The sequence below is a fragment of the Amia ocellicauda genome, chromosome 22 (assembly GCF_036373705.1).
Source record: "Amia ocellicauda isolate fAmiCal2 chromosome 22, fAmiCal2.hap1, whole genome shotgun sequence".
In the NCBI taxonomy this organism is placed as follows: Eukaryota; Metazoa; Chordata; class Actinopteri; order Amiiformes; family Amiidae; genus Amia; species Amia ocellicauda.
In genome coordinates this window covers 6,267,228-6,280,278 of record NC_089871.1, presented here as the reverse complement: position 1 = coordinate 6,280,278, position 13,051 = coordinate 6,267,228, and the positions used below count along the sequence as shown (strand labels likewise).

Sequence of the window (13,051 nt, the reverse complement as noted above, 5' to 3'; positions counted from 1 at the left end):
ACACAAGCAATCAGTTTAAAACAATACCCCTCCGCTGTATTTGGGTTGTAGGCAGCCAAAGAAAGGCGTGTTCCAGGATGGCAGAACTGCAATATCAACAACCCTACTTATATAACCTGTCGTTTACTTAATTTATGCTATGCACTATATTCAGGAAATGGTGGAAACATTACAGAAATTGTACCTGTTAACCTGTAAACTGTGTTAATCCTGTCCTACACCGTCTCGTGCGTTCTCCCGTCCAGGCCCAGACGTTGGTTGTAGGTCGGCAAATGTGTGACAGGAAAGACGAATGCAATAGAAAAGCCCAGTCCTGATATATATCTCTCTTTAATTAACCCATGGGATTTAAGTTGTACAGTGCATTTCTTTACAACAATTAATGACTAAGTGACGGTTTTAGCCACTAGTACAGATTTGATAACTAGATATATATTACACTTCCTGGTTCCTTTTTGCCTTTACCAATACACTACTGAAGGCAGAACCCCAAACATTAGGCAAGTGAGAACCACTATTTTTTTGTCCCCCCCACCCCGGTTTCACAGTTTTTCCATGTTCTTTATTTTTTTTCTCGTTTTCCCTCAATTTAGATATTCTTTTCATCTAATTTTCCCTGTTGAGGTATAGAAAATATATTTCTTCCTCTAAGCAGCTAGCTAGTTGTACCATCAAAGTAACAAGCAATTCCAAATCATTACCTGGGTTTAATCCATGAAAAAAAGGATTAAGTTCTTTAAAAAAATAAAAAATAAAGAGATGGCACAATTATTTTGAGGAATACCATCCAACTTTACACATCTGTCCATTAACGAATTGTAGATACCATGACCAAGATACAATACTTTAAATTCATTGTACTTTCTTCTGGGTCTATATGCCTTCATGTAATGTTTAGAGATGTAGCATTTTTGGAAACGAAAAGGATCTGATACACTGGAATTGTACTACGTTGTGAAAAGACAATGTTTAATATGTCCACCAACTCTTCACCAGTATCCTCCAAGAGTTCCACTTTTTGATTATTTTTGATTACTAAATCAGTCTAAGAACCACTGGATCCAGGATGTATAGATATTTTAACAGCACTATCAATAAAGAGTGGACCGAGTGATCAGAAACCTTGCCATTTCAATTCACCAGGATGCCTCGCCTCAGAACTCGTGAAAGTGACAAATGGCAGCCGGGAAACATTGGTTAACGCCTTTTTTTTTTTCTTTTTTCTTTTTATTTTACAGACTAATAAACAGCTTTAACTTGTTTAAGATGTACCTTTTAATTAGTATTTTTGTTCCTCGTCGCATTCCTGAACTGCATAACATCACAACGATACTATATTCTGGTTAGCTTTGAAAAAACACTGAACTGCGTAACTGTGATTTTAGATACACGGTATAAGAACAGACACGTACACGACCAATCTACGCACATAAACATAAACCGTATCAGCATTTCTCCGTCACCTTTTCCAGTTGTCATTTTTGAACATTACATTCAGGCGCCGAGGCCCACAAGAAGATACAAACAGGGTTAACTGTCGATTTCTCCCTTTCCATCAGGTTTGGTCTCAAATCCCTCCAATATATAACAGCTTGTAGTGCACGAAAATAAAAATAATTCACATACTGTAGCAGCATTTAAATAGTAAGCCTCCGTTATACCGATCAAGCCTGGGGAGTCCCAACACTATTCCAGTAAGCTGAGAGATTGTCCTCGGTGTGTTGAGACGCACAGCTCCGGTGCGTCGGCCGAGAGGAACGCCGGAATGGTGTCAGATGCCTCCAACTCCGTTTAAACACCCGCATGGCTTCCGACCGCCTGCAGCGCTCTGTGTCGGCAGGCTAAAAGACAGTCACTGGGGTATGATCATCAGGTCGGGGACCGATCCCCCCCCCCCACCCCCCTCCCCCAACATCCCTCCATCTATCCGTCCATCTGCTCCCTCTAAAAATGGTTGCATAGCCTTCCACCAGCTGTGGCTCCAGAGCAACGCGTCATGGCTGACACAGAGCCCGGAGGTTCTTCCTGTAAAGCGGCACGTCGACGGGCGGCTCCGTGGGGGCTGGGCCGGGCTCTCAGCTGGAGGCGGTGGCGATTGGCTTCTTCAGCTGCTGGCTGCGGATCTCCCGCGTCCGGGACTCCAGCAGCAGGTCGTGGCAGGAGTTGCACACGAGCACGGGGTCGTAGAGCTGCTGGTCGGGAATGGGCAGCTTCAGGTGGCAGCAGTCCTTGCAGAAGACATTGCCGCAGTTCCTGACGGAGAGAAAATCGGTTCATCAGTCAATGCGGTAATAATACTGGCACACGTACGTTGCTTTCTTATGTCAGGGCACACACACACACACACACACACACACACACACACACACACACACACACACACACACACAGCAAAACACTCATAGTACCCCTAATAAAACGTATCCGCATCGACCGACCTGCAGTGATGGCGGCGTTTGGCGATCCAGAACTCCGAGTCGCAGCTGAAGCAGTGAGATGCCATGTGGTCGGGCACCCAGCGGGTCACCTGCGGGGCACAGCGGGGAGAGAGGGGCGCCGTTAGGGAGGGAGACGCACGGCCGAGCGGAGAGTAGGTCTGCCAGTCTCTAGAATTTTTTTTTTTTTTTTTCCCCATCAGGGCTCAGTGGAGTAAAAGGTAAGGAAAAGAAACCTGGATTAGGCAATCAGGGACGCTGACCTCTGTGTCCTTCCTCTCCACCCGGTCCCAGCTGCCCTCAGAGAAGCGGTCCTCGCTGTGGTCAGACAGGGAGTCCTCCTCGTCGCTGTCGTCGGACTCGCGCAGACACGTCTGGGGGAGGAGAGGAGGAGGTTTAAAAAGTGTAACTGGGACAAACAAATGCATTTACAGCAAAGCCCTGGGATGTTTCCAGAAGCCCAAACCAAAGCTTTGCGACTGCAGTATCGGAGTTTGTCATTGTGTTTCTTATCGGCACCTGACTGAGGGCTTCAGGCTGCCTATCTGTTTAAAATCTACACCAGTGCTCTGTGCCGATGTGAAGACAGACCGAATCTAACACATGGGCCGGTTATCGGCACAGCCCTATCAAGGCCCAACTCCTTTCAACGTTCGTTTAGACTAACTGCCTGTCAGTGCGAACCACTGAGCCCTGCCGATCTGACGGAAGGACGATGGAGACGGTCAATAACAACAAGTGGCGCCCCTCACACCGGAGCCTGGGAAACCTCTAACACAGATCTGCAGGACCAATCCAATCACGGACCCAGAGAATGGCACGGTCAGCAGAGCGTATGGAGAGCACGGGGGGCCCGGCCGGTACTCACAATGTCGTCTTCGTAATCCACATCGGGCTCGGAAGGGGGGGCACAGTACTGCTTGCTCTCCAGTCTCATCTGCAGCTGGCGCACCTGCCGCCGCAGCACCTCCACCTCCTGCTTGTACCCGGCCTCAATCTGCCGGAGCCGCTGCTGCACTGCGTCGGTCGGTACCGAGAGCCCATCATCGTCCAGGTAGGCGGGCGGGGGCGGGGAGGGCGAAGAAGCGGAGGGAAGCTGGCGAGAGGAGCACAGCGCCGCGTAGCCCGAGGTCTTGACGGCCGACAGCCAGCTGGAGTGAATGAAGGTGGCGGGTCGGGCGAGCTCTCGGTGGCAGCACTGCCCCCCGCTGGGCACCATGCCCTGGGCCCGCAGGAGCTTGCCGGCCAGCCGCCGGCCCTGGTAGCTTGGTTGAAAGGCCCGGCACAGCCCTGCTTCCCCGTTGCAGGCGGACTTGACCAGGCCCTGCATGCTGTCCCAGTGCGAGCCCAGCAGTGTGAACTCGCTCAGCTGGCTCTGGGAGATCAGCCTCCGGGCAGTCCTGGCACAGTCAGCTCGGCCCAGCTGTGCCAGCTCCCCCCCACTCTCCCTCTCTCCCTCCATTGGGCCGCACTGGTCCTGGATTGGCTTCTTGGTGCAGGGCACGGCAACCACTCTCTCCTCAGTGAGAGTCTCGGTGGAAGTGTCCAGCAGGGGCAGCGCTGTCGTTTCCCTCAGGGGCTGCACCAGTGCGGGGGGCGAGGCATCACTCTTTGTCTGTTCCAGTTCCTCCCCATCGCTGGTAGCCGGCAGCTGTGCGTCCGGGCCGGGAGGCGGAGTGCTGTCAGCAGTCCGACACTCACTCTCCTCTTCCGGGAGGGGCAGCTGCAAAGTGGGGGTGCTGTCCAGAGCCTGGGCTTGGCTCAGGATGGGCGTGTCTTCGGGAATGCTGGCCACCGGTGTCTCCTGCACCGTACCATCTGAGGAGGCCAGGGGCTGCAGGGTCAGACAGTACTCCTTCAGCGTGTTGCAGTTCTCGTCGTTCAGCTCCTCCTCCTGCGGCGGCCTCGGCGGGGTACGGCTGCCGCTCTCCTGTTCCTCGATCTCTTGGCGGCCCTTGACGGCCCCCTCATCGGCCCCCTCGCTGCCCCCTTCGCCCTCCTCGGGGCTGTCTGGTGGGCCCCCTCCCACCCCCGGCTTGGGCTCCAGCGCGGCACGCCCGTCCTGGCAGTGCTTGTTCAGGTTTGGGTCGCTGGAAGTGCGGGTCAGGGGGACCCCGTTCTCACAGGCGGACAGCAGGTTGTCCATGGAGCGAGTCTTGGGCAGCCTGCGAGTGAATGAGAATTGTGATCAAGAAGCGATTCGTCATAGAAGTCCGGCCATCCCAGATTTAATGGCAAACGAAAATGGCTTACAATCATTCAGTATACCCTGCTTCCATCTTCTACCACAAGGGGACGCCCTCTTCCAGAGAAAGGCTCATTCTACATCTAAACCTGACCCTTAATGCCCTTACACGGACCATCATAAAAAGGGGAGAACGAATGAATAGTTAAACAAATAAAGCCTTTTTATTTCCCATTTTAGAGGGTCAAACTTCAATTTAGTCACTAAAATAACGCAATACCCCCTCTTGCTTGCTTTTCTGTATTCCCAAAACAAAGCTGTTACTCTGCATGTTTTTTGGCGAAGACAAGGCAAGAACCCGGCTGCGTGGTCCTGCTGACCTGTCGAGTGACCGAGAGGTGAGCTCCTCGCCCGGGGCGGCGGGGGACAGGTACAGCTCCATGGCGTCCTCTGCAGCAGTGCAGGGGGATGAGGTGGGCAGGTAGACGGCGGTCCACAGCTGCAGCGCTCGTGTGTGGCACACCGGCTGGAGCACCTGGGGGAGAGACCGGAGTGGGCAGGTGAGCAGGGGCACAGGCACATCCCATGATTTGGCTTTGATGACTGAAATCCCGAAGGACGGAAGTCTCAGCTACACAGTTTTATCTAGGCCCAAGTTATTTATTTTAATTACAATTGTTTGCATTTGGCATTAAAAAACATCCAATGTATTTTGCTACAATGCAGCTGAGTCTCAGGACTGACCATGTCGTGACTGGTGATGTACAGGAAGTTCTGGAAGTTCTTGTTGCCAGTGCGCAGCAGGGACCACACGGAGCAGGTGCGCTTGTAGATGTTGTGGGCATCCCTCTCTCTGGCGTTGTTGCACAGGAAGGTGCCATACAGACAGGAGTAGGTGTGCTGAACCAGTTTAACCTGCGCGCACACATACACACACACACACAAATACAGAAACCTAAATTAGGGTTGGACACTCCAGAACGAGGTGCATTTGAGACCAGCACTGCTCTGTATGACTGAACTAACCATAGAAAGCACTGTAGCGCATGTTTAATTCGTATAAAGAATAAAAAGAGAAAAAGAGACAGACAGAGACAGAGACAGACAACGTGCACATTGATTATTTTCTTCAGGATAAACCAGGCTTCTAAAGAGGTTGATTCATTCATTCCCTTTCATTGCATCCATGGACAGATCAGTCAATGAAACAGGGGCAGAATAAATAAATGACAGACACTGAACCTCATAAAATACTCCTGCAGTGTAATGCATGTGCAACAGGTTCACTAATGAACCAGTTCATGTTTTTCTCAGTCGGGGCGACAGTATGGGGCTGTACTGAGGCGGTGAGGGAGAGGAGGACTCCGGTGAGGAAGGAGAGGGTGGAGGAAGGCTGTTAAAGGGAAGCCACTGACCAGGAAGGCCTCGTTGAACTCGAAGAGGCAGGGGAACTGCTTGAGGAGCTGGTGCACGCAGTCTAGCCACTGCAGGAACACGGGGCACTGCTCGCTCACATCGTCCGAGTTCTCCTGGTGCCCGCAGCGGTCGCCGAACTTGTGCCCGTAGTCCAGCCACTCTGTCTCCACGAGCACCTGAAAGCCCTGAGCAGACAAGACACACGCGGCACATTAACCCGCGGCCGGGCAGTCGCACTCCCTCTCACCGCACACACGTGTGAGTGGGGTGTTACCTCTATGGTCCTGTAGTAGGGGTCCAGCAAGATCTTGGAAAGTGCGACGATCTGCGGCGTGCGGTCCCAGCCGTCAGAGCAGTGCACCAGCACGGGCCGGCCGTCCCTCTCCACGGCTGAGCACACCAGAGTGGCCGCCTTCAGCATGACGGACAGGTGCTGTAGCCAGCGTGTGCTCTCGAGCGCCGACAGCCAGCTGTGGGGAACGGGACGAGCCAAATTGAAACCAGCAGCACAGAGAAGAAGCCTTCTACACACAGGGTACGCTCAATAAGGAAATATGGGACCGTGACTTGGCCCCACACAGCTGGTGGGACAGACGGTTTTTGGCCCAACAGGCGGACCCAGGAATTGGGTTCACTTACTTGCCGGGGTCGGGGATCTGGCTGCAGACGGAGCGCAGGGACTGGAAGCTGTTCCTGATGGAGTGGATGTTGGCCATGCCCATGAACATCACCTCGCAGTTGGGGTAGTACTCTGAATGGCAGGGAGGAGAGACTGGGATTAAAATCAGATTCTCCTTCAACAGAGCCGAGTTCATGTGGGTCACGTGACCGCAGTGGGGGATGTAGTGGAGGGGCAAGAGACGGGATCACCAACCTTCACACTCGCAGCCCCCTCCCTTGGCGCGGTTGGCGACAGCGGCAGTGTAGGAGCGGGCGTCGAGGATCAGGAGCTTCTGCTGCGCCCGGCTGGCGTCGGGGCCCGGGCCGGCCGTCAGAGAGGAGTCTGGGAAGAGAGGGCGCCATTAGCGATATAGTCAATAACACACACCCTGATCCAGTTGAGCCCTGTGACTCCACTGCAGGGCCCCACATACACCAAACTCCCATTTCAGGTTTGACGGTGAATTTGAATTCTTGAGGTAGCTGTACTATGAATTATTATGGGGTAAGTCATGCTTAATTCTGTGCGTTTACAACTGCACTTCATATGGAAACGTGAGAGACAGAGGGGGCTCACGTTCTCCGCCACACACCAGGTGAGGTATTGCTTTAGCCAAATGACCTACAGGGGGGACTTTAAGTAGGTCAGATTGTGAAAGCCTCAGCTGAAATGTTGTGACAGTGGCCTTTGTCAACACATGTGGTAAATACCAGACCTGCTTAGAACAGCAGCAGCCACCAAGTTGTGACATACGCCGAACTGAGTGCGTTCAATAATTAACTCCCTCTCCTTTAAATCATAAACCACCCATTAAACCAATTTATCAATTTCGATGCCCTCTGCACAGTCTGCTGACCTCGGTATCCTGACCTATTTAGCGTAGATACAGTGAGGGAAAAAAGTATTTGATCCCCTGCTGATTTTGTACGTTTGCCCACTGACAAAGAAATGATCAGTCTATAATTTTAATGGTAGGTGTATTTTAACAGTGAGAGACAGAATAACAACAAAAAAATCCAGAAAAACGCATTTCAAAAAAGTTATAAATTGATTTGCATGTTAATGAGGGAAATAAGTATTTGACCCCTTCGATTTAGTACTTGGTGGCAAAACCCTTGTTGGCAATCACAGAGGTCAGACGTTTCTTGTAGTTTGCCACCAGGTTTGCACACATCTCAGGAGGGATTTTGTCCCACTCCTCTTTGCAGATCCTCTCCAAGTCATTAAGGTTTCGAGGCTGATGTTTGGCAACTCGAACCTTCAGCTCCCTCCACAGATTTTCTATGGGATTAAGGTCTGGAGACTGGCTAGGCCACTCCAGGACCTTAATGTGCTTCTTCTTGAGCCACTCCTTTGTTGCCTTGGTTGTGTGTTTTGGGTCATTGTCATGCTGGAATACCCATCCACGACCCATTTTCAATGCCCTGGCTGAGGGAAGGAGGTTCTCACCCAAGATTTGATGGTACATGGCCCCATCCATTGTCCCTTTGATGCGGTGCAGTTGTCCTGTCCCCTGTCCTGCAGAAAAACACCCCCAAAGCATAATGTTTCCACCTCCATGTTTGACGGTGGGGATGGTGTTCTTGGGGTCATTCCTCCTCCTCCAAACACGGCGAGTTGAGTTGATGCCAAAGAGCTCGATTTTGGTCTCATCTGACCACAACACTTTCACCCAGTTCTCCTCTGAATCATTCAGATGTTGGCAAACTTCAGACGGGCCTGTACATGTGCTTTCTTGAGCAGGGGGACCTTGCGGGCGCTGCAGGATTTCAGTCCTTCACGGCGTAGTGTGTTACCAATTGTTTTCTTGGTGACTATGGTCCCAGCTGCCTTGAGATCATTAACAAGATCCTCCCGTGTAGTTCTGGGCTGATTCCTCACCGTTCTCATGATCATTGAAACTCCACGAGGTGAGATCTTGCATGGAGCCCCAGACCGAGGGAGACTGACAGTTATTTTGTGTTTCTTCCATTTGCCAATAATCGCACCAACTGTTGTAACCTTCTCACCAAGCTGCTTGGCGATGGTCTTGTAGCCCATTCCAGCCTTGTGTAGGTCTACAATCTTGTCCCTGACATCCTTGGACAGCTCTTTGGTCTTGGCCATGGTGGAGAGTTTGGAATCTGGTTGATTGATTGCTTCTGTGGACAGGTGTCTTTTATACAGGTAACGAGCTGAGATTAGGAGAGTCCCTTTAAGAGAGTGCTCCTAATCTCAGCTCGTTACCTGTATAAAAGACACCTGGGAGCCAGAAATCTTAATGATTGATAGGGGATCAAATACTTATTTCCCTCATTAACATGCAAATCAATTTATAACTTTTTTGAAATGCGTTTTTCTGGATTTTGTTGTTGTTATTCTGTCTCTCACTGTTAAAATACACCTACCATTAAAATTATAGACTGATCATTTCTTTGTCAGTGGGCAAACGTACAAAATCAGCAGGGGATCAAATACTTTTTTCCTTCACTGTATGTCAACAACATTATAATTATAAACCTGCTTTGCTATACAAGAACTACCTTGATATTTAGATGATCAACACAAGTACATTTCACGCTGCACAGGAGGGGGAAGAAAATATGATTTTTCTTTGTATGCCAGAAGTTTGACGTCATATTGTGAGAAAGTTGAGGGATAACATTCAACTGCAGGTTTAAACACAGACAAAATGTATTTTGGAAGCGGGTGTTACATTATGGTTTTTGTAACACTTTCTCTTCCCATGCATTTATGTAATCTGGTTGGGTGTAACATTGTCCGCTGCAGCTATATAACTCCATGCTGTAACCCTGGGATCAAACACAGTGAATCAACAAAGACAGAAGAAGGAAAATGAACAGACGTTTCAGCCAGATATCCAAAGGGAGCAGGCGGCAGAGAAGGAGTAGGAAGCAGCCGAACTAGACTTGCAGGTACGAGAAATGTGGGCGTAGTGAACAGAACAAACCAGAAGTAAAAATAGCTGTGTACAAATTTAGTGTGGTCAATACGAGGTGTGTCGGACTCCCTCTGGATGCGCGAGTGCTGCTGTTCATGGCCTGGGCTCGCAGTGAGAGGAGAAACAGATGACCCAGAAGTGCACTTTTTGGAGGATATATGTATGCTGACTTCATCTCTCCAGTGCTGCTACAGGAGTTATGGTTACAGCTCATTAGAAAATGGCATGGGTTAATAAATGGTAATATTGGCAAAATCCAATTTAAGAAGAAAACAACATAAGATGCATATGCATAGGATTCTCCCACAGATTACTCCGGGTACTCATTCATTCATTCATTCACTCAAACCCATGTAAACGAACAGACAAGCAGGCATCCCCACGCTGTACTCGGCTCACAATGCCACTTTGTTCCCATTCATCGGTGCGACTCGGCCTCTATCTGTCCCGTACATGCATAGCTCAGTTTAATTGAAAATGGCGCTTTCCCAAGGCATTTATCTTTAGGGATATTCAGGGAACAGTTCATTCCCACAAATCTTCAAACGCTTCTTTTGTGACACCCTAAATCAGAACAAACGAACGACAACAAGTCTTGTGGAGTTGGAATGTATTATTCAATGCAGCATTTAATTGGAAGATTCCTAAATGCCGACAATTTAGTTATTTATTAATCTCTATCTATCCATCCATCAATCTATTATTTTCCTTTTTAAATAAATATAGGATGTAGTGGACATTTTATATTTGGCATAGTTGTGTATGACATTAAAAAAAGATATAAAATAATAGGTGAGAGAGGCAGGATGAAGCAGGATATTTAGGATTTGAGTTTAAGGAGCAAAAAAAAAAAAAAAAAAAAAACAACCACAAAACGCGAAGCCCAGTTGAGGATCTTACCGAAGTCACTGTCCGTGGTGTCGGAGCCGTCTGCCCGCGGCCGGCTGGGGGGGGCACTGAGGGCCCTGGCCCCGGGGTCCTGCACACAGGCCTTGGCGATGGAGGTGACCAGGTACTCGTCCTCCGTGTTCCTCCAGCCCCACCAGCTGATCTCCGGTTGGCTGCAGCGAGCGATCACCGCTCCGTTCCGCTGGTGTCTGATGGACGACAACTGCATGAATACGACCTGGACATTTCTTTGTGCACAACTGTTCGCGGACCGGTTTTCCAAGCATGCAAACGCAAGCGTACATTTGAAAAATATATCTTTGAAAGTATTTGTTTATCGTTTTTGTTTCCAGCCTACCTGTACACCACCACGGGGATTCGCTTCCAGGACCGGAAGGAGGCCACACTCTCCAACTCCTTATCGGTGATCCACACCGGCACCAGCAGCTTCTGAGGGTAGCTGGAGCAGAGTCTGTCGGAAGAGGGGGCAGAAAGTCAAGTCCCGGGAGGCAGGAGAACAGGATGCTGTGATAGAAATGCAGTATTTAATCAGCTGACATGGCCAAGGAAAAGCCTGAACTGGGATCACGCATAGTTAAACCACTTTAAAAGCCACTAAGTACCGAGATGGTGTGAGAATTAGGTCTCTGGGTTTGGAGTCTGATACTTATACCAAACAAAAATAAAAAAGGGATTAATAAATAAGGCTTTAAAACGCATTAAACCGCTTTTTTATATCCGACATGCGATAATCAACCAAAAGAATGAAGGAGCCGGAAAGGATCAATTTTCAGATCTTGAATCACGTCAACAAAGGCAACCACTTTACTACCGATCGCCATCAAACTCAAGATCCAATTCAGCTTTATGCGTAAGCAGAGGCCTGAATGTGCATCTTTTCCCTGTAATGCATTACATCTGCGTGCGCTTCTATTTACATTCTGAGAGATTAATAAAAACCAGGCACTTTTTAATGGATACTGAAACGTCTGAAAGGATTTATGTTACTGGCAAAATTAGTAGATTAATGGCGAGTAACAGTGCAGCTCCTGCCTTAGCAGTTCCTGTAAGTAATTAGGCTTTTATCTGTGAAATAAAAATTGGCATGCCCTTAAGTCCGACAGCGTTATCAATCTTTGGAGGCCTCTGTCGCTTAGCCCGCTGCCAATAGACGTCGTCGCTTAGGGACGCACTCAGAAAGAGACAGACTCACTGTGTACGATCACACCCTGGGTCATTGGCACCGCACTCAGGCTGCAAAGGGAAAAATCAGTGCCGATCTCCACTTGAGCGCCGGCGCGGACACCTCCACCGACGGCAGTGTTTAAGAACGGGACTGAGCCGACCTCAAGAGCAATTCACGGCTCTAGTGGGCTCTCAAACCCACCGCTGTTTTAGATGCGTTGCGGTGGAGTAAATTGGACGCTAATCGCAATTTTATATTAATGAGAGGCATTGCAGATGAAGCATCCAAGCCCATTTCTCTTATGAAGAGCAGATTATGATTGCTCTTAATATCACAGAAACCCACACGTGCGCAGTACCATAAGTTTGTCAGACGCATGAGCTGAAAGCTAGAGTGAAACATCTCAATAGTTGGGTACAGTTAACGCAAAGCTCTGACATAGAAAATGAACAGCAACACTCCCGAGGGATATTCCATTTGTTAAGAGAAATGAACACATTTTTCTTCTAATGAAAAGAAAATTGTCTGAAAACTGTCATTGTGCTAATGATTATGTTTTTTTAAATAAAAGTTTAATTTCCAATTTGGCACCATTGGGTGTTGTTTTTTCATAATTTGTGGAAGTGGGTGGTAAATTTAACACAGAGTTTAACAGGTGTGGGGCGGAGTGTCTACCTATAATATCTGCCTTAGAGATGAGAATAGACAGCTGGCGGTACTTAAATTCAGGGCCTTTTGATTTGGTTTATGATGGTCCTGAAGAACGACTCATGGTTTGAACAACAAAATCAAAAGCGATCAAAAAAACATTTCACACGACTCACATCTGTCTCCATGCTGTGCCCTAGAGGTTATATGCACCATGCATCTACTCTGGTGGTACAGCGGTCTCTGCAGTCTCCTCCTTCGACCCCCCCCCCCCCCCAGCACACAGTTCTCTGGCATTATTTCAGCCCCACCGCCTCCCGTCACTTTTGCTGATTCATCAGGTACAGCATGCCTTGATCTGATCTAATTATACCCCAGCAAACGTGCTGCATCTCAGCTGGGACGCTCTTTGGAGACTGAACTTCAGGCGATCTGTGTAATTTATATCCCTGCTGTGCCGATTGTATTTACTTTATAAAGCAGGGGAGGCAGAGGGCACAGGATAGTGGGGGCTCGGTGAATCACAGCCGATGGAGGCTTTTAAATTATGATTATTATTATATTTTTAAATGTCTGAGCCGGCGTTTTACCGCGACAATGCTAAGCTGCTTTTATGACTGTCACGGACTCCCTAATGTCACCAGCTTTGTTGTGACAGCAGCCACAGAGGGACAGTCCAAACACAAGCCCA

The 13,051-nt window shown here is 49.0% G+C and overlaps 1 protein-coding gene across 10 annotated transcripts in view; it reads right to left on the bottom strand.

Annotated features, from left to right (window-relative positions):
• Positions 1 to 311: 311 nt before the first annotated feature.
• The window catches only part of mtmr4 (myotubularin related protein 4), a 58,566-nt gene continuing 45,826 nt past the window's right edge, over positions 312 to 13,051 (bottom strand). For 8 of the 10 annotated variants that reach the window (XM_066696104.1, XM_066696107.1, XM_066696105.1 and 5 more), the window contains 12 exons: positions 10,885 to 10,998; positions 10,539 to 10,735; positions 6,911 to 7,039; positions 6,676 to 6,787; positions 6,311 to 6,506; positions 6,036 to 6,221; positions 5,365 to 5,535; positions 5,001 to 5,155; positions 3,304 to 4,600; positions 2,672 to 2,809; positions 2,439 to 2,527; positions 312 to 2,253 (listed from right to left, as the gene is read on the bottom strand). In XM_066696104.1, the coding sequence (XP_066552201.1) occupies positions 2,076 to 2,253; positions 2,439 to 2,527; positions 2,672 to 2,809; positions 3,304 to 4,600; positions 5,001 to 5,155; positions 5,365 to 5,535; positions 6,036 to 6,221; positions 6,311 to 6,506; positions 6,676 to 6,787; positions 6,911 to 7,039; positions 10,539 to 10,735; positions 10,885 to 10,998 (2,962 nt within the window). In that variant the 3' untranslated portion in view covers positions 312 to 2,075. The remainder of the gene's footprint in view (positions 2,254 to 2,438; positions 2,528 to 2,671; positions 2,810 to 3,303; positions 4,601 to 5,000; positions 5,156 to 5,364; positions 5,536 to 6,035; positions 6,222 to 6,310; positions 6,507 to 6,675; positions 6,788 to 6,910; positions 7,040 to 10,538; positions 10,736 to 10,884; positions 10,999 to 13,051) is intronic. The other 2 variants (XM_066696100.1, XM_066696108.1) reach the window with 1 other exon arrangement.